This window comes from Haliotis rufescens, unplaced genomic scaffold, assembly GCF_023055435.1.
Source record: "Haliotis rufescens isolate VD_foot unplaced genomic scaffold, xgHalRufe1.0.p SCAF_25, whole genome shotgun sequence".
NCBI lineage: Eukaryota > Metazoa > Mollusca > Gastropoda > Lepetellida > Haliotidae > Haliotis > Haliotis rufescens.
The window spans coordinates 5,677,018-5,701,064 of NW_025963946.1; the positions used below are offsets into that span (position 1 = coordinate 5,677,018).

The 24,047-nt window shown below is 38.9% G+C and overlaps 1 protein-coding gene across 3 annotated transcripts; it reads left to right on the forward strand.

The window, feature by feature from the left end:
- The first annotated feature begins 2,461 nt into the window (after positions 1 to 2,461).
- LOC124124541 lies at positions 2,462 to 22,957 on the forward strand. Of its 3 annotated transcripts, none has more exons than XM_046487733.2 (5): positions 2,462 to 2,749; positions 17,192 to 18,060; positions 19,430 to 19,582; positions 21,353 to 21,501; positions 22,681 to 22,957. In XM_046487733.2, the coding sequence occupies exons 2-5, from the start codon at positions 17,208 to 17,210 to the stop codon at positions 22,849 to 22,851; spliced, it is 1,326 nt and encodes a 441-aa protein (XP_046343689.2). In that variant the 5' UTR covers positions 2,462 to 2,749; positions 17,192 to 17,207; the 3' UTR covers positions 22,852 to 22,957. The 3 variants fall into 3 exon arrangements, with proteins under 3 accessions (XP_046343689.2, XP_046343691.2, XP_046343690.2); XM_046487735.2 differs by having other exon boundaries at positions 21,353 to 21,495; XM_046487734.2 differs by lacking the exon at positions 2,462 to 2,749 and having other exon boundaries at positions 16,897 to 18,060.
- Positions 22,958 to 24,047: the final 1,090 nt, after the last annotated feature.

Here is a 24,047-nt window from a genome sequence, read left to right on the forward strand (position 1 = left end):
CGACACATTTAGCATAATGTTTTTGACAATATGGTTATATGTGAATAAATGGGCTAAAGCACTGCTTGTCTAATGTGATGCATGTATATATGATCAATTCTTATATCCGGCATGTCATGTGTACGTTCAGTTTATACCATCACGCCAGTAAAGAAAACTGATACGACAATTTCAATCTTCTCATTGTTCGTTTCACATAAATTCATCAGCATATGAGCTTCAACATCATGATTATGTTTCTAGGTTTGTCAGCACCATATCCGTGCTCGTAGGTTTCACCGAAGTGGAAAACGTCTGAGACCTGTATTACTTCGGGCTTTCCTCCCACATAAAGTTTGTTTGTTTTTGTTTGTTTGTTTGTTGATTAACGCCGCACTCAGCAATATTCCAGCTATATGACGGCGGTTTGTAAATAATCGAATCTGCCCATTGAAGACATATATTGCAGTCTCAAATTTAGAAGTTTTAACTCAATTTCAGAAAAAAGTGATAAGGGTAGGCAATTAGAACTGGGTAAAAAAAATCGGAGCAAAATATAATTTGACTTTTTGGTAGGTCACCAGTCTTTTCATTGGAATTTTAAGAGAGTATGTTATTACAGTGCTTGATGTTAGCCTAAATTACTTTAATCCTCTTAATCTTTCAGAGGAGGTTATGTTTTCAGGGGATTATTGTACGTATATATTTCGTATCAAGGTTTCTCGGCGCAATCCACCAACGATTGTCGAGTTTAATGATCTTCAAGTACGTTTCAAGGTGAAAGAGAAAATTTGCTTTGGTGACAAACATATTTTCTTTATAAATTTTCATTTCCTTTCTATTTGGATACAAGCAGATATATTTCAGCAATTGATTGCAAGAAATTTATGATAATTCGTATACTCTTTGAAACTATACAAGAGTTATCCGAAGATACCGGATGTTATTTGTGTATGCACGGGATCTGTCAACTTATTTGTTGTATTTGAATTCTTCGTCAAAATAACATGAATTTTGTAAATATGATTAAATTCCCTCGTTTGTTTCAAGAAAAGGATCATGTACTCCTTATCAACTCGTATAGCGTTTCCACTGCAAATCGACACACTGGTTGACCAGCCTGTGTTTGTACCCTTCGTCATCACTCGTTCAGTCCTGTCGAACTGGTCAACGTACTGTTGAAGCAAGTCATGCAAAAAAACGTTAGTGCGTCGTCTGCTCCGCTAGCCTTCTCTTGACAATGACTTCCAAACAAGCCGAAAGTGTTTTGCAATCACTTACAAATAGATACATTTTAATATTTTAGGTTATGGTATGATAAAAAGGTTATTATATAGCAGCTTCCATATCATACCCCATTTCAACCTCGACCCCCATATCAGCCAGATGATGATTCCCCAGCAGAGCATGTGCCATGTACCAATCTATTACATCTCCAGATCGCCTGAAAAAGCTGGAAGAAATAAAGGCGTGTGTAATATGGCTGAGACGTGTAACTCGGGACTGAGCAGGAAGGTGATATATTGTTTAATGACAAAAAATATCTAGAACTCTATGGTAACACTACAAGTCATTAATGTTCGCATTTCTTTCCAACAATGGACTGACTGAATACTTCACTTATCCATTATGGCTACTGATGAATAGAAGTACCGCATTGCAGCATAGAAGGTTGCGTCATTCCATTTGTACTGGCGTTCAAGCCCTAGAGAGACACAGTCGCCATCATAAGAAGGTCTGTGTTATCCCCAGGTCGGGATAACAAGCCAATTTCACTCCTTATTCGGGACTCCATTGCTCATTTTTTGACAACACACCCTGTACTTTTTTTATATTTTGTTTGCACCCTTACAACACACCGACACCTCCTTTTTTTAATCGAACCATGACGGATGGACAACGAATTTACTGGATCCATCTCATTCCGAAAATATCGCAAATATCCGTAGAATGGCGTCTTACATCATGAATCCGAGATACACAAAATCGCGAATGGTATGTCTTAATGTAATGCCAACAGTACGGCAGATCGAGCGGAGAACAGAAAAAAAAGTACCATACATACTTGCGGGGTAAATTTGGGACTCGGATTTTGTATGGAGACTAGATATTTTTTCTCCAACATATGCAAAACCATTATAATTAAAACTATGAGCTAAAATGTTTTTTTACAAAAAATATCTCGCAATAACGTATAATTTGTCACAGATAATCTATTTTTCGCTTAAAGAATAAATTCCTTCAAGAATAATGTGGGGCAATTTGTTTTTTAGGGGGGAATACAGTTGGAGGAAATGCAGCTTAAACAACAAAGAAAAATTACGTCCTAACATAACCGGCCAAAGATACCTGTCTATGTATATGTGGAATTGCCAAGTCACCTGACGCTGGACCGGCTTTTCTAATTAATCATTTATTCTCTTTGAGCCCTGTATTTATTGATTCGTGTTTCTGGGAAATCTAAATCTATATCTACAGTTCCAGTCGATGCAAGTAATCGCATCCTAATTCTGTAGATCGATGTTCATCATAGCAATTTCTAGATGGTTTGGTCTAGACTCGATTACAACCTTCCTATTGCTTGACCATTGCTCGGTGCGGCGTTGGACAACAAACAATCATTGATTCTGTTATGATACTCTTTGAGCCCTGTATTTATTGATTCGTGTTTCTAGGAAATCTAAATCTATTTCTCAGGTATAACACAATATAAATACCGTGTATAGGCTTTGGGTGAAGAACAGTTAGAAGAAACATTTGTACAGGACAGGTGAGTCATTATTTCTGTACTTGGCATGGTAAGGTAATGGCATTTGTCTCAATGTAATCGGTCTTATCATGTTGACACAAATACATTATTAGGTTATTCTTTGTTACTAGTAGTATCAAATTATATCAAGAATCATTATTTCAGTTAGCTGTTTGAAATGCACCTGGTGATAATGCTTAGATCATTTAGTGGCTCGGTTGATGGAATGCCAATTCATTGTAGATACTCAGTGTAATTAATCAACAACACTGGGATGTTAAATATGTATTTTGTGGAAGCAGTATGTGTTCGCTGCGTTCGCATCTCATCCTACATATATGGATAAGGGTTATAGAACAGTCTCATGAGGTATGTGAAATAAAAATGCATCATACCTAGTACAAGATCATCTTGAATTGGATATACAAATGCCAACTTCGAGATAAAGGTTCACATTTTTATAGTGAAGTCAAAGAAGTGCAAGTTACAAAATAACGCTATGTATTTTATCTCGAATTCGAGATAAGCGGTCACACAGGAGAATAGGTTCGAGATATTGATGATAATGATAAGTCCATTGTTTAGGCGCTATTTTCCATCCACTGTTGTTGCTCAAAACTTGTCTAGATATGTCTTGAGTTTTGCCTTGAAAACAGAAAGGGATGGGGAGTGTCTTCAGTTCAATCCTCAAAGGATTCCATGGGAATGGGGCACAGTGTGAGAAAGATCTTTGTCCAAAGGACTTGAGGTTGACATTTGAAATAGAGAGAAGCATATTTTCCCTCTTCTGTAACTGAGTGGGTTAAAATTTAATGTCGCATCAGCATTATTCAAGCCATATCGAGACGAGACCAAGTTAATATATTAACAAGTCATTCATTTATGCAAATAATATTTAAAAACAAGTTATGAAACATATTTGAGCATAACAATATAATCAATACAGTTTAAAACAGCAACAGGCCACCAGTAACCAAAGCTAGGCCACCTCGCTGGGGATCATGGGAACTGCATGATACTTTGCAGGATTTACGTCATCACTTTAGCCACTGGTGGTTGTGCACAGTGCTAGCCAATATTAAAAATACTCAGCAATGAGTTGGCTTAAAAACACTGGTGGGTGATAGTTACATCCATTATGATTTGATTATGTGTCACACAGGGGGACAATAATTCTACGATACTTTAACCTCCTGGAAAGAGCTTTCAATAATGTCAGTTGATAATAGCATCACACCAACTTTAAAAACAAGCATTTAATTATTCACATGCATATTTAAATTTCATTATAATGAACAATTTCTTTCAAGAAATTGATGATGAGATGCCAACTGACACGGGAAAAGAGATCGTTCAGATTTACGCTTTGATAATGCGAATGCCTTGCGATTGCAGAGATCCGAGGTAGTATAGGTCTTCAGCAACCCATGCTTGCTGTCATAGGTGACTATGCTTGTCGTAAGAGGCGACTAATGGGATCGGGTTGTCAGGCTTACTTACTTGTTTGATGCATGTCATCGATCCCAATTGCGTAGATCGATGCTCATGTTGTCAATCACTGGATTGTCGGGTTCACTCGATTATTTACAGACCGCCGTCATAAAGCTTGAATATTGCTGAGTGCGGCGTTAAACAACAAACAAACAACATATGCTTGACGGGGAACCTTTCATCTCAATAGTATCAGAAATGGTGTTACAGACTTGTTGAGTGCTGTTTTGGCTGCAGCATCGGCCATTGTATTTCCAGTTATATCCACATGGCGTGGTAACCAACAAAATACGATGTCGTTTTGGCCAGTTGAAAGATCATTGTATAGCTCTAAATATGTAAAATAATTGGATGAATTGAAGATACATTAGTTAATGCCTGAAGACAAGAAAGTGAATCAGAAAAAATGATAAACTGTTTACATGCAGTGAGTGAGTGAGTTAAAAATTAAAGTCACATCGGCAATATTTCAGCCATATCGTGACTATCAATAGTTAAATAAAATACATATATTGAAACTTAGATAATACTCCTGCCAACGATGGACAGTAAAATCACTAGACTTATCACAGAAATAAATTTAAAACTAGTATGTAATCATAAAATCAATAACACTATACAGAACATTACATTATAAAAACGGGCTATAGATCGCCAGCAACTGAAGGTAGACCACCATACTGGGGACCATGGGGACTTACAGTACCTTTACTACCTGCATGGACCCCAGCAGGATTTACATCATCCCTTCAGCAACTGGCGATTGTATGCAAAGTTAGCCACAAGTAAAAATACAAATATTCTAGGTTTAAAAGAGTAGTAGGCAGAACTATTCTTTGAATGACATGGACTTACGATATCCTCTCAGGGGGACAATAATTTTACACTACGTCAACCCCCTTGAGTAACAAACTCAGATATAATTTCGTTCTACCATTTTTTAAAAAGGTCATTCATTTTATACAGTACATATTATCAAAATTTGTTAAACAATTCTATCTCTTTTAAAAACCCAATAACTAAATGAGAATTAATATTATAAAAAAGATCCTTGAGAGATGATGATTTGAAATATTTATCCCTTGTGATGGCAAAATCAATACAGTCAAGCAAAACATGCTTGACCGTGATTCTCTCATCACTAGGGATACAAAACGCAGGATCTTCACCTTTCAACAAATATTCGTGAGTATATCTACTGTGGCCAGTACGACATCGTCGTAAAATGACCTCTTCAAATCTGGACTACCAACCCAAGTAGGTGTAACCGATATTTGGTTTAATTTCATGTAATTTATTGATACCTACTTGGGTGTCCCACTTCTTTTGCATCAGATCACGAATATAAGATCTGATTACTGGTTTTATAATCAGTGTATGGGATAAGAAGTGGTGTCACAGATTTGTTGAGTGCTGCTTTTGCTGCAGCATCAGCCATTGTGTTGCTGGGCAACCAAGAAAAGACGATGTCGTATTGGCCAGTAGCAAGTTCGTTAAATAACTCAATAATTTGGATTAAAAGTGGATGTGGACATGATATGTTATTGATAGTCTGCAGGCAAGAAAGAGAATCGGAAAATATGATAAATTTCTTATATTTTGACTGTTTACTGATATATTGTAAAGCTGTTAAAATGGCATTGGCCTCTGCTGTGAAAATAGAACTATTATGGGGTAACCTGGAGGAGATCGTCCTGGATCCGATGACAGTGGCACTGGCAACAGCGCCACTATCCTTGGATCCATCTGTAAATACACATTTGTAAGTTTTATATGTGTTTCTTAATTCATTATATTTTTGTTGATAAATAAGTTGGTTAGTTTCCGATTTCTTTCATTGAAGTAATGTCAGATCCACCTCTGGCTTTATTAACTGCCAAGGTGGAGAAGACAAAAGCTGCGTGGGGGCTATATTTTCAAGAATAATTTTAGCGGCTGAAATATCAGATTTAAGTCTTATTCCAAGTGGAGGAAGAACTGATGGTTTTTTATTATAGATATTTTCATAAAGGGGGTTAAAACACAGATATATCGTCATATGCTGGATTCAAATTATTAGACCGTAATTTAGTGACATACTGTAAGGATAATTTAATTCGGCATTGTTTAAGAGATGGCTCATAAGCCTCAATGTACAGACTGTCTAATGTTCAAGACATAGTCTTAGACCTTGATGATGGATAGTATCCAAAAGTTTAAGGGTGCTTTTGCAGGCTCCACCATAGCTGATGGAGCCATAATCCAGTTTAGAGCGAATAAGTGCGCTGTATAATTGGAGGAGTTTTTTTTATCCCCTCCCTCCTTGGAATTTGAAACAACTTTCAGTAGATCAAGGGCCTTCAGGTATTTATTTTTCAAATATTTTATGTGTGGTAAAAAGGTTAAATGGTGATCAAAAATAATACCCAGGAACTTAGCGTCTTTTACAACTTTAATTGGAATGCTATCTAAAACTAGTTCAGCTTCTTTATGAGGTTTGTATTGCCTACAAAAATGTATACAATATGTTTTCGAATTTGAAAATTTAAAACCATTTTCCAACGACCATTTATATATCTTATTTAGACACATTTGTAATTGTCTTTCGATAGTATGCATGTTTTTACCACGACATGAAATGTTAAAATCATCCACGAATAGAGATCCATCAATGGAGTCATTTAAAACTTTAGATAGGCTATTTATTTTAATACTGAACAATGTGACAGACAAAATACTGCCTTGTGGGTCACCCTGATCCTGATTATAATGATCAGACAGGGTAGAACCCACGCGGACTTGAAATTGTCTGTCAGATAAAAACTTGGAAATAAAAAGAGGCAAACGGCCTCGCAATCCAAAGTCATGTAAGTCTTTTAAAATACCGTGCTTCCATGTAGTGTCATATGCTTTTTCTAGATCGAAAAAGATAGACACTGCATGTTGCTTATTTACAATGGCATTCTTAACGAATGACTCCAATCGAACTAAGTGGTCAATGGTACTGCGATTTTTACGAAATCCACATTGGATATTTGTGATTAAGTTATTGGATTCCAAGTACAAGGTTAATATGTTATTGACCATGCGTTCCATGGTTTTGCAAAATCAACTAGTCAATGAAATTGGTCGATAATTGGAAGGATCAGTATGATCACGTCCCGGTTTAGGTATTGTTCAATTATAGCATCACGCCATGAAGACGGAAATTCACCTGACGTCCAGATTTTATCAAATATCATCAAGAGGGTTTCTAAACAGGGTTGTGGTAAATGTTTTAATAGTTGATAATGTATGTTATCAGACCCTGTAGCAGTAGCATGAGCTTGCCCAAGGGCAGTATTGAGCTCATGAATGGAAAAGATTTCATTGTAATCTTCCCCATTATCTGAATTAAAATTTATAGGTTTCTTTTCTTGCTGCTTTTGATATTTTTGGAATTTAGGAGCATAGTTCGAGGAGGAATAATGTTGAGCTAGAGTTTCACCAAGTTTATTAGAAATGTCAGGAGTATCGGTTAATAATTCATTCCCATTATTAAGGTGGTTGACACTAGATTTAGAACCCTTACCTTTAATTTTCTTAATCATGTTCCATACCTTAGATATCGGCGTCCGTGAATTTATCTTGGAGACATAATTTTGCCAAGACTGACGCTTGTTTTGTATAAATGTACGCCGTGCCTAATTGTTTAATATTTTAAATTAATTTAAATTGTGGACCATAGGATGGCGACGGAAATATTGTTCAGCTTTTTTCCTTGCCTTCCTAGCTAGTTTGCAATCATTGCTGAACCATGGTTTACGTATGTGAGGATTTGAAGAGGACTTCGGAATACATTCATCAGCTATTCTATTTAGTTTATCGGGGAAAAAGTTTTATAGGGTCAGAAACATCAAGAAAATCATCAGGTTGTTAGATGATTAGTGAAAAGGGTTTCATATAAAGCCCAGTTTGCCTTAGAAAAATTCCATCGTGATGACGGAGAAACATCAGATGGTGTCACAGATTGTAAAATGGTAGGAAAATGGTCACTTCCACATAGGTCATCGTGGACTGACCATTCAAATTCCTGAAGTAAATTAGAATCTACAACTGACAGGTCTAGACAAGAGTAAGTGCCAGTTGCAGGATGTAGATATGTGTGCGTACCATCATTGAAAATACACAAATCATTATTCAAGAGAAAATCCTCAAGTATCTTTCCTTTATTATTAGTGTCATTACTACCCCAAAGAGGGTTAAGGCCATTCAAATCTCCCATGATAACACATGGCTTAGGGAGTTGGTCATATAGTGCTTGAATATCAGACTGTCGAAGGGAGTACGATGGTGGTACATACAATAAACATAATGTAAAAACAACATTTAATGTTACACGTACCGCAACAGCCTAAAGAGGGGTATTGAGAAGAATAGGACTGTGAATGACGCCCTGCCTCAACATAACAGACGATCCTCCAGTTGCTTTATCCTCCAGAGGGGGAAAAGCAATGGTAGGAGTCGTACTGTCGTAAATCAAACTTATCGGAAGTTTTGAGGAAAGTTTCCCGTAAACAAATTATTGATGGTTTTAAATCTTGAATTAGTAGCTGAAGATCATTAATATTGTTCCGAAGTCCTCTACAATTCCATTGTATGAGGGTAGCAGAGCAACTCATGGGGGTTCAACTGGAGATCGTGAGCGGAAGGAAGACCCTCTCCGTTGAATTGGCGGAGATGGGGGGACTTCCATATCTAGAGGTTCAAAGGGGTTATGAACCTCCAGAGGTACTGTCAATGGTAAAGGCACCTCAATGTGTTTCAGGGCCTTAGATTCTTTATTCTTTTGTTGTTTTTTTTCCTTTTCTTGTCATCATTTCAGTGATAGGTACAGTTTCAGATACAGTTTCAGATACAGTTTCAGGTGCAGGTTCAGGTGCAGATTGTGGCCGAGGTTCTGTAGAAACTACAGTTTGTGAAGCTGTTGATCAGAATTTATTGAAAACAAAATCTTCTGTTCATCTGAAATCCAGTTAATAGCCGTTTGGCTTCCAGCATCAACTTTGACTGGAGACAAGGAGACTGCAGCAGAGTAAATCAGCTGAGAGGAAGAGGTTGGTGACTCTTGGTTTAATCATTTTTAAGCTTCTGTGAAAGAAAGGTCGTTGGTGTATTTGATTTTTAGAATTTTTGTTTGTCTCTCATAACAGGGGCATGATTTAAATGAGGACATGTGATCGCCGCTGCAATTTGCACATTTGATTGTATCTGTGCAGTCTGTGCTTTCATGGGTCTTACTGCAGCGGGAACAAACAGGCGAGTTTCAACAAGATTTCGCACCATGTCCAAACTTTTGGCATTTGAAACAACGGAGTGGATTTGGTATATATACATCCACTCCGATGTTGAAATACCCTGCGTTGATTGATGATGGAATCTTTGCGAGAGCAAACGTAAAAAGGTAGTTATTAGGTTTAATAAAGTTGTCACCATCTTTCCTTGTAAATCTCTTCACAGAAGTCACACCTTGATTTTTTAGTTCTGTTGCAATATCCTCCTCAGACATGTCTGAGAGGCATTTTGCACGATCTCTTACAATGCCTCAACATGAATTCAGAGTTTTTAGCTTGGAGTAGATTGAGAGACTGTTGTCTCCACGCACATTCCACAAGAAAGGAACCGGAATGGAGACGAGTAACATTGGTAACATTTCCACATATACGTTCTATGGATTTGGAAACTACAAAGGGGTTGAGGGGGTTTTGAGGGGTTCACCATCAACTCCTTCTACAACAAGAAAAGGGGGCCAAGAATCAACAATGTGTGCATACTCTTCATCAGAAGGAGTGTCAACAAGGACAGGGTTGTAGTGGATACCGACTACAAACACGAGGGTTACAAGGGTGCTATACTCGAGCAAAAAGGACACAGGTAGCTAAAATTGTCAAACAGGGTAAAAGTCAGGCTGGTTACGCCCAAGACATTTACCTAAAGACCAATAGAACCTGAAGGTCAATAATGCCAGACTGGCCCATGAGCCACCGCCTTCTGGCATAGGACTCTAGGCAAAGTTATTTACAACATGACTTTTATTATAATATTACATGTTGAGGATATACAGTTATTCTACCACCCGTCTAGGTGAAGTAAGGGTCAAAGTGGTGTGTTGGTCAAAGGAACATTGTTCCTGGCTCCAGTGCCCTCAACCACCAGAATCTCGTCCTCCACCGACACAGGGGCGCAGAGACAGTTCTGGATCAAATGATGATGGCACTAGCAACTTTGCCACAATCCGTGGACCCCTCTGTAAAAATGGACCTGTGAAAATTATACTGAGTTGGCAATTGATTGTAAGCTTGCTGATAAATCAACTGATTTGTTTCGGAATTTTTTAGTTGGGTTAGAGTGAGGTTTACAGAAGTCGGGGAGGCGATACCATATTAAGATATATGTTAGCTTCATTGATGTATGGTTGAATTCTGATTCCAAGTAGTGGAATCAAGTTACTACAAATTTAATATTGAGGGTGGAAAACACAATTGTATGCTTGATTTGATTTATTTGAAAGCAATTTTGTAATGTAGAGAGCCAGAACGAAGCTAGGTAACATGTGTAACCTCTCAGCAGATACCAGTGATACCTATGGAGATAGAAAATGGGTTCAATTTTATTGGTTCTTTGCCTTGAGCTTCTATAACCAAGAAACGTGGCCAATAGTCGGATCGTTATACTAGGCATTGTGAGTATCCATGTATCTTCTTTTTGAACCAGGGTGTTGTGAAGCCATGTCGAAAGGAAAATGATTCTGCACCCCTTTTCCCCACCCACCATGGAGCGTCAACAAGGACAGTCTTATATTGCAGCGGATTTCCAAGCTGCAAAGACCGGGGATAGAGGGGTGCAAATGTGACGCGAAAAGCTATAGCTTTCTCCAAACTTAAGGCTCAGGCTGGTTTGGTCCATGACAATTATTTGGAGACGTACATAATTTTACGACCAGCAATGGGATGCTGAGGATCCAATGGGATCCAAGGGGATCCATGATATGATCAGCAGGCAAATGTCAGTATCTTACATTGAATACTTGCTTGCAACAGAGCACCAATGTAGTGACCTCAAAGTGGGAGTTATATCTTCTCTCTTTTTCGACAGGTGCGCAGCAGCATTTTGCACTTGCTCTAGGAGTGAGTGAGTAAGTTTTGCTTAACGCCGCATCAGCAATCTTGCAGCTATTCGCGGCGAGAAAATGTCTAATCGGACCAAAGGGAATCAAATATAATAAAAGTGATGCTGAAAATCACTAAAACTTCAGTCAATATCACAGTCAATTGCTCTAGGATGTGGCTGTCGGATGTTTATAGGTAGACAATTACCCAAGTCATGTTCTGCATAGAACCAATGATATCAAAAGATGATTTGTTGCTTCAGGTGTTGATAGTAGCCTCATCCGTCAAATACTTCTGATATGAAAATTAGAGATTCTACACAAATGGGCCATATCATGATCCATGGTCGTTTTGCAGCTCTATAAAACTGGATAGTGGAGTTTCCAATCGAAATTGAGGTCGTTTCTGCAAACACCTTACATTCGAGAGAACGGATATCAGGATAATGGGGTGTGACTGAATCTACAATTCACTCAACACAATCATGATTGAATACTAGGCTGCATCATACTTGACAAGTAATAAGTATTTCATATTCATACGATCAAACTTACAGAAAGATGTACATGAACACTTAAGGTCCCTGTGTCTATGAAAATAATACCAAGATATGTATGGGTGTACATAGCTGACAAGTTTATCATATTGGGTGTGGAGGAAGGAGAGTTCATGTTCGTTTGTTTGTTTTCTTATGATTTATGTTGCTGTCAAAATAAAAGGATTGAAGTTGTATTTGTTGACGTTCATCAGCAGATGAAGACAGTTCCTCACATGAGCAAATTCCTATTCGTTAATCGCTTCATGGTAAATTTGCTCACGTGAGGCACGTCAACAAATGCAACTTCAATCCTTTTATTTTGACAGCAACATAAATCATAAGAAAACAATCCATTAAACATGAAACATTTAAAGCGAACTATATCAACGCGGGGATTCGTGACGTCATTCTTCGCAAACATTCCATTTGGAGTGATATCCCTTGGTTTTACAAACGGCGGGAAACGTAGTGTTTGTCTTCACGTGACACACTGACGTTCATCGGGATATGAATAACAGTCAGCTAGGTAGTGTTCACCAAGGCGAGTCAGTCGCAACTGTCAATATTTAACTTTTCACTAACCAATAGTGCAGCTATATGATGGCGGTCTGTAACTAATCGAGTCTGGACCAGACAACCCAGTTAGAGACATCATGAGCATCTATTAGGATGACATCCGTCACATGCATCTGTTAGGATGACATCCCTCACATGCATCCGACAAACATGGGTTGCTGAAGACCTATTCTAATCACGGATGTTACATGTACAGTATTGACATTGGTTGCGGTTACGTACAGTAAACTACGGTTATAACGAACACGCTTATAACGAACTGACGGATATAACGAACTCCTTTTTTGGTCCCGACTATTGGCTGTAGTTATGCTGTATATATGCTTATAACGAACTACGGTTAAAACAAACAAATTAGTAGTCCCTTTTAGTTCGTTATAACCGTACTTTACTGTAAGTCTTTTTTTGGTAAATAAACTTTTATCACAGATACGTTTTAAATGTGTTTTAACTCTTTCAACACCGTAGGCCGGTAAACCGACCAAGAAGCATCGAGTCCCCAGGCACCGTAGGTCGGTTAACCGGCCAGGCCTTAGTCACGTCAAAATAGTAGGCCAATATATTTTATGGACCTTCCTGTCATACCATTCATTTTTAAATCTATCACATCTCACAATGTCTGAAATACGTTTTCTATTTCAATTTATCATTTTTTATCGATAGATTAAAAAGTTGTTCACTTTTTTCCGCAATGTCATTGAAAATATAATTCTCGGACACACACTTCGACAACGGGTGCACATCGAACATGTCAAAGAGCAAAACAAAGACGTTTCAAGTAAATCATTAAATACATTATACAAAGTGATAAATTAAATCAACAAAAATATATCTAAAAGTGGTCAAACTTACAGCTAAGTTATTATTTCCATCTTTTCATGCGATCGCGTGTAATGTTAGTCAAATGACACCTCGGCTTTCGTCGCATCGAATTCCCGGCTCGGACACGATGTTCAATGCCAAAATATATGCATGAAAAATCTTTGTCACAGCTCGAAACCTAGCATGGTACATCCACGAAGATTCATATTTTTAATATAGATAGCGATTTCCTGCTTAAAACGTTCAGAATAACACGATTTAACCAAACTATTTCGTAAAAATCTTAAATTCATCGTACACGAGGATTTGTAATTTGATTGCCTGCCTCAGGTCACGTGCTCAAATTTGACCAATCATGAACCTTGTAGCAGATTTCGGCAAGAAAGCGTCTTAAGAAACCATTTTCTATCCAATGCAATCTTATGTTATAGCTACGAAAAGACTCCAGGCAATGTTACGAGTGTGTAGATGGAACAAACAAGCTCTCTAGCGATGTGTCATATGTCAGTCTTCGACGAATGTGTTATTCATACGAAGCTTTCGAAAACGGAGGTATTTCTTCATGTAACTGAGCAAACAGCCGCTGTTATCTGGAAATGGGTGAAAACAGATACCATTCATAACTCTTTCTAAAATAATTTTCCAATTACGTAAACAATGAAAATAAAAAAGAAATAAGTAGATCTTTTGAAATTTTATATTTGCCCCAAATCGTCAAATTTTCGCTTCCTTGGTCCTTAATCTGGACGTTATGAATGTGTTAGCTCACATTTTTTCTATTTACAACGAAATTAATTAAGTTGTCAATGCATTATTTAAATAATGTGATAAACATAACTTTCATATTTATAAACACTAGGATTAGACCTTTCAAATGGTGTATAACATGACTGTTGCTATAATAGGTGTTTTTTGCCTTTATACATGAAATGGCAAATCATTAGTTACTGGACATTTAGTATTTAGGTACATTTAGTATTTAAGTACATTTAGTATTTACTCCTAGAATCTACCATCTAGTCACAACTCACAAATATGTAGGACTGTTACTTTTGTGTTTGCTAGCCATTACATGGAAATGGCAGATGATTCATTAAGTTAAAATACTCATTACAGTATATATTTTATGACTCATGAACATTCATTCACTTTCATTTAAGTTTTCATTTTAATAAACTAAGTTATATTCATTTATCTCTTGTCTTCTCTTGTCACTATGTGTATCGTAGCGTATCGAGATACGTATCGAATCGTGACCTAGGTGTATCGTTGCAGCCCTACTTAATAGCTTGTCGGAGTGAGTTGGGTTTAACGCCGCTTTTAACAATATTCCAGTTATATCGCGGCGTGTCAGCTTAATGTGGGAGGAAAGCCCGAAGTGATGCAGGTCTCAGACCTTTACCACTTCGGTGAAACCCACGAGCACGGGTATGGTGCTGACAAACCTAGAAACATAATTGGGGCGAACCGGGATTCGAACCCACAATCATAGGTTTCTGGCGTGTCCAAGGGACGCAACTCTGCACAGCGAAACGCGGCACCTTAGACGACTGGGCCATCCGTGTCCCCACCTTGTCAGATGACGTTTCATGTTTCCACAGACGTCTCGGAATTGTGGCATAGAGTCCCTGATTGTATTGGAAGCTTTGGTTTTGCCAAGTAGTCAGGATAGGCTGAAACAGCTGCTTGCTGGTGGAGCTGTGCATGGGGACTTCTTTCCGAATGATTCAAGAGTGAGTGAGCGAGTGAGTGAGTTGGGTTTAACGCCGCTTTTAACAATATTCCAGTTATATCGCGGCGTGTCAGCTTAATGTGGGAGGAAAGCCCCAAGTGATGCAGGTCTCAGACGTTTACCACTTCGGTGAAACCCACGAGCACGGGTATGGTGCTGACAAACCTAGAAACATAATTGGGGCGAACCGGGATTCGAACCCACAATCATAGGTTTCTGGCGTGCCCAAGGGACGCAACTCTGCACAGCGAATCGCGGCGCCTTAGACGACGAATATATTTATATGAAATGTTCACCACTTGAAGAAATTACCTGTTGTCATTTTTTAGATGAATCTGTCAAAAGTCTTACGACTGCCACCTTATCACTGCAACCTGAATCCAATCGAGTTGGTATGGGGCATCGTCAAGGGTGACGTTGGACGATCGAACACAACGTTCAAATTACGAGACGTTGAGCAACTCCAAAGGAATCCTTTGAACGGGTAACAGTAGAAACATGGAGGCGTTGTGTGGCCATAGTAGTTGACGAGATAGAGCCACGTTATTGGTCACGAGATGGACTACGGCCAGCAACAGTCCAACCTATATTAGTGGCAGTCGGTTCAGGCACCAGCAGTTCCGACGACGAGGTCTGTGGCATGAGCGAGTCAGATTGCGACTGAAATTATCATGAGACGGCCCCTCTAACGCGCTGTCATTGCCCCTACCACAGAACGTGCAGTGCATGCGTGCTTGCGTTGTGCCTTCCACGGTTTGTCCCCCCTACGTGTCATGTACACATTTCTATTACATGATAGTTTCTTAAAGAACTTCATCCGTCATGGGTCTTAAAATAAACAAAATTCAGATTTTGTTGGGTACAGGGTATTCATGGTCAAGTACCGTATTGATGTTTCATACACTTTTCTGGATTTCGAGTTATTATGCAATTCATCATACTCATTTGGAGTCAAACGGACTGTAAGTGTGCTAGCGTTGTATTTTAAACAGCACCGCACCGAACAAAACAGTGGGCTGCGCATCTGAGAAGGTAGAATATACCACCCCTGTACCTTCACCACGTGGAACGGGTCTAATAAAGTCTTATGTCGTCATTCCTATCAATTGGGACCAAAGACGTCATATTGCGAGGGACATAAGCCGTTGTGCGTTTATTATGGAAATAGAACTCATGGTAAATTTGAAAAGTATGAACAGATTTTAATGAATAAAATAAATTAGTGACTTGTGATATTTGTATTGTTTTGGCTATGGAACTAATAGGTAAATACGTTTTATTTTGAAAAAGTACAAGAAAAATAGGTCTATTTTCGTGAAAACACGCTGTGTAAAGGGTTCGAGTTTGATATTTCTTTTCTCAAGTTATTGTTGCTACACATTTTTAAATTGAACAAGTCTTAATCTGCCACATCATCTGGATATTGATAATTTCCAAGAGGAAATTGTGGACATTCCATAATAATGGACATTTATTAAAGTTTTTCGATAATTGTGTAAGGATACGGCGACACAGTATTGTATTCGGATACGAAGCCCACGATACAATACATTCATTTACATCCCTTGTATCGTGATACGTACGGGGGCACGGATGGCCCAGTCGTCTAAGGTGCCGCGATTCGCTGTGCAGAGTTGCGTCCCTTGGGCACGCCAGAAACTTATGATTATGGGTTCGAATCCCGGTTCGCCCCAATTATGTTTCTATGTCTGTCAGCACCATACCCGTGCTCGTGGGTTTCACCGAAGTGGTAAACGTCTGAGACCTGCATCATTTGGGGCTTTCCTCCCACATTAATCTGACACGCCGCGATATAACTGGAATACTGTTAAAAGCGGCGTTAAACCCAACTCACTCACTCGTGATACGTACGACAATTACAGAACAAATTATTCAGCACCACGGTTACGCAGATTTTCAGTTATTTCCCGGTTGGCTATAAATAGCATCACATTTATATGGCTCTATGCTACTGTCCTGCAGGATCACTTCTTTGACGACTGAAAACAAATGCTTCAGGTTGTGATTTACCTGCACAAAATTTTAAATCAACTTGTGACATACAAGTACTTCTTCTGTATCTCACCCTCAGACGCGCGATATGTATCGTATTGTGACCGTTCCGTATCGTTACACTTCTGTCGTTCATGCTTTTGAATACTTCTCTATCCCTACAGGTAGCTGGTCACGCAGATGTCAATAGACACGAGTATTTATGTGGGAGGGTTAAGGAGGGACGTGTCTCATCCAGAGCTGAGAGAGCATCTAATCGATCTCTTCGCTTGCTTCAACTTCCACGTCCAAAGAAGACACATATTGATCATCAACACGAGTTCAGACTACCGCTTTGCATTTGTTGATCTGCAAGATGTCGGAAAAGTCAACATTGCTCTTCACTTCCTGAGTTCCCGAAGCAGCCAACAGCATGTTTCGTTTGACTTCACCTTAATAAAAGATCCAAACAATAATCTCATCGTCGAACAAAGGAGACGACCAAACAAACCCAGGAATCAAATAGTCGACTTAAGAGACGATGGCGCTGACAATGGCAGGGGTACACGGGTCCCAATGGCTGATGCAGTCAGAGAGCCTCCGGTCCCAAGTTCAAGTCATCAGGACAGTCATGCACAAACATCAACCACGAGTCTGGCGACACAAATCTCCCCAAACCCAATATCACCACCTCTTGGAAATGGCAGCGGTACACGGGTCTCAGTGGCCGATGCAGTCAGAGAGCCTCCGGTCCCAAGTTCAAGTCATCAGGACAGTCATGCACAAACATCCACCACGAGTCTGGCGACACAAACCTCCTCAAACCCAATATCACCACCTCTTGAAAATGCACAGCTGCTCTCCTCAACTACATCAGTGAGTTTTCTGGGTCGCGATGCACCCGAGCGTTTTTGTAATTACAGAGACATTTTAGAGAATCGGATTGCTGAGATTACACAGGGACACTACCCGTCTCCTGAATATGTTGGGAAGTCTGTCTGTGCCTTTCTCAACACAAATGGTGGGACATTGTTCATTGGGGAAGATAATCATGGTAGGTGAATCTTTAAGAACAGTAGTAACAAGGAAAAGTATACAATGTTCATGGTTTAAGCACCTTCAAATAATTCCACAGGCTTCTTTGGAGGTAGACAGTTCCAAACTGATAAAAATATCAACGACAAAAAATAACTTGTATTATATTTTGGTACATGATTCTGTCATAAAAGATTGCATCCTTGTCAAGTCAATGAAACATGATATTGAGTGAACAAATGCTGTTGCTGAGTTTTGATGTGGTTTTAAACATGGTTGTCAATACAGCCATATTGTCCGTTTGCCAATTATTCAAGCATTGGTCAATGTGACGTTTATCATATACTCATATGTGACAATTGTGTTATTTTCACAATGACCATCTTGTACCATTCCTGCAGTTTGTTAAGTGCATTTTTTTGGTCTGACTGTGACCACTATTTCAAGTCTTAGCTCGATAAATTTCCTTTTGAGCCAGTACATTCAGCTTGTGACTTCTAACAAGTCCAGTATGTTGTAAATTAATTCTTCTATAAATGCTGAGGGAAACATGATCAAGATGATATTGTAATTCTTTCATTAAAGATTGTTTTTGTTTGTTTGCCAGAAAGGTATGGAACGCATAAGTTGTTTGTTTGTTGTTTAACGCCACACTCAGCAATATTCCAGCCATGTGGTGGTCTGTAAATATTCGAGTCAGGACCAGACAATCCAGGGAATGACATCATGAGCATCAATCTACACAATTGGGATTACAATGACATGCATCAGCCAAGTCAGCGAGTCTGACCACCCGATCCCGTTAGTCGCCTCTTATGCCAAGCATTGTCGCCAAAATGTGTTGTGTGTAAGCCACATGTTGTTCAATGTTGTGATTTCAATAATGTCTGTGTGTGTATTTCCCAAGTTGTGTTATCAACAGGCTCCAGTGTTATTTGTTACCAGGGGCGGTCGGGTAGCCTAGTGGTTAAAGCGTTCGCTCGTCACGCCGAAGGCTCGGGTTCGATTCCCGACATGGGTACTATGTGTGAAGCCCATTTCTGGTGTCCCCCGCCTTGATATTGCTGGAATATTGCTAAAAGCGGCTTAAAACCATACTCACTCACTCACGACTTTGTTACAAAATATTGTCTATCAGGTCTGTCAGATCTGTCATGTACAGGTTACGTTGTATTGTACGATCCACGTGCCATGTTGTGTTGTGCAATATGATGTTGTGCTTTCCACAAGCTATAGTGTGGTGTTGAATCTGGTGTTGTGCTATCCAGAAGCACAAGCTATGTACTTTTTTGTGCTATGCACAGGCTATCCTGTGGTGTCTATATCTATTATTGTGCTATGCACAGGCTATCTTGTGGTGTCTCCATCTCATGTTGTGCTGTCCACAGGCAATGTAGTTGGCGTGGTGGGTGACCAAGAAGAAGAGGACAGACAACGCCTGACGATAAATCAAGTAATCGAGTCCATCACGCCACCAGTGCTGTCAGACTTGTACAGCATCGACTTTGTACCAGTTCTGAATGAAAGCGAATCTTTCACCTGTGAGTCACTTCACACACATGTATTGGATGTTAACCCTTACAGAAATAATTAGCCCAATGTGTTAATGTAATTTGAATAGTTGAATATTTGCTACAGACTACAAGGATTAAAAAACACTATGAACATAATGTTGTAGCCGTTAATATGTGCATATGTATCCCAGATAACATAATGACACAGGCTAGGGTGTGAGGTCTGATCCTTTATTTTCTGTGGTGATAAACCGACACCCTGGAACAATGAATACAATAATAAACATACAATCATATCTATTACATCATAACTGAAGCAGATTAAATAATAATCTACGACATGTATAAGCTATACATGATATATCATTTATAACATTTTAAAATTATAAGCTTAGATATGTAAGTTTAATGGATTGACACATTAAATATAAATATGGTACAATAAATATAATATTATGTTACAATACAAGCAATATATAAGTATATATATATATATATATTATACCCGGTGAATCCCACTGGGGTTATTGGGTGGTCACAATCCCACGTCAATATGACAAATCCCTCGTGAAAACCTGTTCATGATATAAAATACATCATGAAGGTATGTTTATCTACACACATGAACATAACATGTAAACTATTATCAAATTATTAATACACACTACAAGTTGCTGAATACACAGTAGATTAACACAGACACACATATAGTGAAATGAAATATATCTAGTATACATACACTCACCATGCACACACTAATACTAGTAAATGTGACATGTTTAAATATAATTAAGGATCTATATAGACATTTATTAAACTAAAGTGATTTGCATAATTATACTGGCCTAAAATACAATTATAACTTTAACTACTAACCTTTATATAAGTATATCCTTTCTTCCAGTCCAGTGCACAGTGAAGTATTAATGCAAAGTGCAGGGTGAAAACAAGGGGGTTTGAAAGTGGGACACAGAGATTTAAAACTAGCCAATCCAGAGGACGCCTGGGCTTACACTCTGATTGACCACCAACTACTTAAGTGTGCAGCTAAGTAAAACATGACATTAGAATAGGGCTTTAATGATGATACTTGACTTACAACTACTTAAGTATGCAGCCTGAAATAAGAAAAACAATAAATAATTCTTGATTACTGCAATATCTGAAATATACAAAATACCATTATTGACAACATACATAGTAAATTAAAAGCTAATTAATAAATTATGATTAATATATACAGAACTACTATCTACCACAATAACATGTCTTTCCAATATTTTATTAACACAATTTTTGGTAGTATTTGTATATTTATTGGTGCTTAACATGCTTACTCTACAGTAACTTCTTTATTTATCATTGTCGGTATGCACTTTGAAATCAGGTTACAACTTTTAGAGGTTAGACGATGCAGAGTTGAAGTTTCTGCAATCTTAAAAGTATGTGTTTCAATACAGTCTGTGAAGCAACCACGATGGTAATCGAGTAGGAGAGCTGTATTGAAAGTTTGTGGGGTAACAGAGAGTTTGAAATACCTGTGCCATACCTGTGCCATCTCTGTGCTATACGTGATATAGGCAAGTAAACGCTCTTCACTGTTCTTTGCGATTTATCTCGCAGTTATCTTATGTTTGATGCTAAGAACCAAGTCAATACAATGATAACATGAAAACAAAGCCATCCTGCACCTTTAATGCTTTAGAATTTCGACTGCGTCCTCATGTAATACCGACTATGTAACACCAAGAGCTGACTGTTATCACTGGATGAGGACCATGTGATCTGTGTTTGCAGCCAATCGAAAAGTCATAGAGGTGAAGGTGAAGGACCCGGGTGATCATGGTGACCTGTACCTATACCTCGGTGACCCCTTCATTCATCGGGATGGCAGCGTTCAGATGATGGAAGCCAATGAAAGACAACAATGGGAGAGACAGGTGAAGGTAACCCCTGAAACAAATGTATAGTTTTCGTCATTCTAAAGAATACGTTTTTTCTATAATACGATTACAACATATGGCGATACTTTGTAAAAATTATTGTTCTTATGGAAACATGTCGTTTGGTTAAATATGTTTCATTTTTTATGTCAACTTTTATTTCAGGACAGCACTAGATCATTGTCAGACTGGGTTCTGAAGTAAAATAACTTAAAGTAACTGTTTGTATATATCCGATGTGTAAAACACATAGTACAGAGTCATCTATCGTATTGTTGTCATTTGGATTGATCCAAATAAGTATAAGTGCGCTGTCATCTCCAGATATAGCAAAGTCAGCTAAAATGCATAATCACAGATTTTCTGTTTAATTTAATACAAAGTTTTTACAACTCTAGACCAAAATGGGCAAAGTATGAAGAGCACAGTAAAATGGAAATACAAATGCTCAGAAATGGATTCTGTTCCGAAAGATCAGAAAGATCACTTAATCAATGCATCCCTGTGGTAGGCTCATGTACCCAATTTAAAAAAGTTATCAACAGAAACACCGAAGCTGATTAAGCTTTTGGTCAGCTAAAATAACGGTTCAGCATGTCCTGTTTCTATGGATGTCAGCGACGAGTCATGCAGTCGTCTACCACTGTTGCGCTGTGGATCAAACGTTTCGTTCACCATGAGAATAGGTTTACCCCCTTTACATGATCATAGAGTGGACGAAACTTAAGATCTATTATTTGATCAATTTTAGAAAGACTTAAAACCATATTATGTTGTTGAGAAACAATAATATTGTCATCGCAAACACACTCTTCCTGGTTAGTGAATGGAATATATTATAAGTACATCAGCTATCTATCTCACCTACCCAGGTGGCCCCTCCCAATTCCCGAAGGGTTGTCCTGTGTTGATATAGCTATCTCACCTTCCCAGATTGTCCCTCCCAATTCCCGAAGGGTTGTCCTGTGTTGATATAGCTATCTCACCTTCCCAGATTGTCCCTCCCAATTCCAGAAAGGTTGTACTGTATTCATCTGTCTAGCATCCCCCGCAAGACTCACCTACCCAAGTTGTCCCAAAAATACCTGATATGTTCTGCAGTGTTCATATAAACTCTCCAGACAGTCCCTATATATTGCAGAAAGGTTCTGCGGGTTTCATCTGTCTGTATTACCTCCCCAGAGGTTCCAGGAGAGTCAGGATGAAGTCATGGCGCAGCAAATGGAAATGGATGAGAAGCTGAACCTACAGAGCAGGAACCTAGACCTTATGAGACGGAATCTAGACCTTGAGAGGCGGAACCTAGAGCTTGAGATGCGGAGACGAACGTCCACAGTGTGTTCTGTCATGTAGCCTCCAGTCACGTCTTGTGCAGATGATCGACCGCCTCCGTGGTCCAGTGGTAGAGTGTCCGCCCGGAGAGCGGAAGATCCCCGGCCGCGTCATACCAAAAGACGTTACAAGATGGTACTTGTTGTTACCCTGTCTGGCGCTCGGCATTAAGGGGCTAAAACAAGGACTGGTCGGCTCGGAGTCAGTATACTGTGTCTGAGTGGGGTATTCATGTTAAACTGCGGCATGGTATCTCAGTGTGCTAGCACTATAAATCGGCATCAGTCTGGACTAGACAAGCAGCCACACAAACACATACACGTGCATGCATGTCGCTATGTAAGTGCAAAAATCTTGGACGCGACGTTAAACCCAATTTCACCTCACCTCACCTGTGCAGATGATCAGCCTCTCATTTTTAAATCTATTTAATATGCTTTTAACATCTTCAATATAATTCAAAGCCCCATTCTATTACAAAAAACATTATGATAACAGTAATTTTCCCCCTTACACGAATTCACCTTATAATCTTTTCAACAAAACAACCCCTTTTGCCTGGCCTATTTGAGATGCTTCCGAATGTGTGAGTTTAGAAATGCGTTACTGTTTGTTAAGAAAAAGGTTGATGCAAGCTGCATGACGTTTATACCAGACTCTGAATGGCTTTGTCTATGGCTTTGTCTAAAGCAGTGTGTCATATCTGCTGTGTGCGTCTATATATGTGCAAACTGATTTATTTGCCGATAGTTTTGAATGACATATATTACTCAAATAAGTGAAAACATTTCCGATTCTTCCATATTACTATAGTTACGCCATAGCACATGATCTGTACTGATATAAAAGAATCGCATGTTCTTTATCTACTTTTCAGTAACATATGTGTACATGTGATTATGTACTCTTAAGATTTGTGAGATGGCCCAGTCCTCTCAGGCGCCGCAATTCGCTGTGCAGAGTTGCGTCCCTTGGGCATGCCAGAATCCTATGGTTGTGGGTTCGAATCCCTGTTCGACCGATTATGTTTCTAGGTTTGTCAGCACCATACCCGTGCTCGTGGGTTTCACCGAAGTGGTAAACGTCTGAGACATGATCCAAATGGTCAACGGTAAAGGGTCTTATTCCAGCATCGTAAAAATGGGGGATGAATTACTAACTGAAATAAAATCTTTTCTATTCATGATCTCCACAATGCTCTTGGACAAGCATCATGA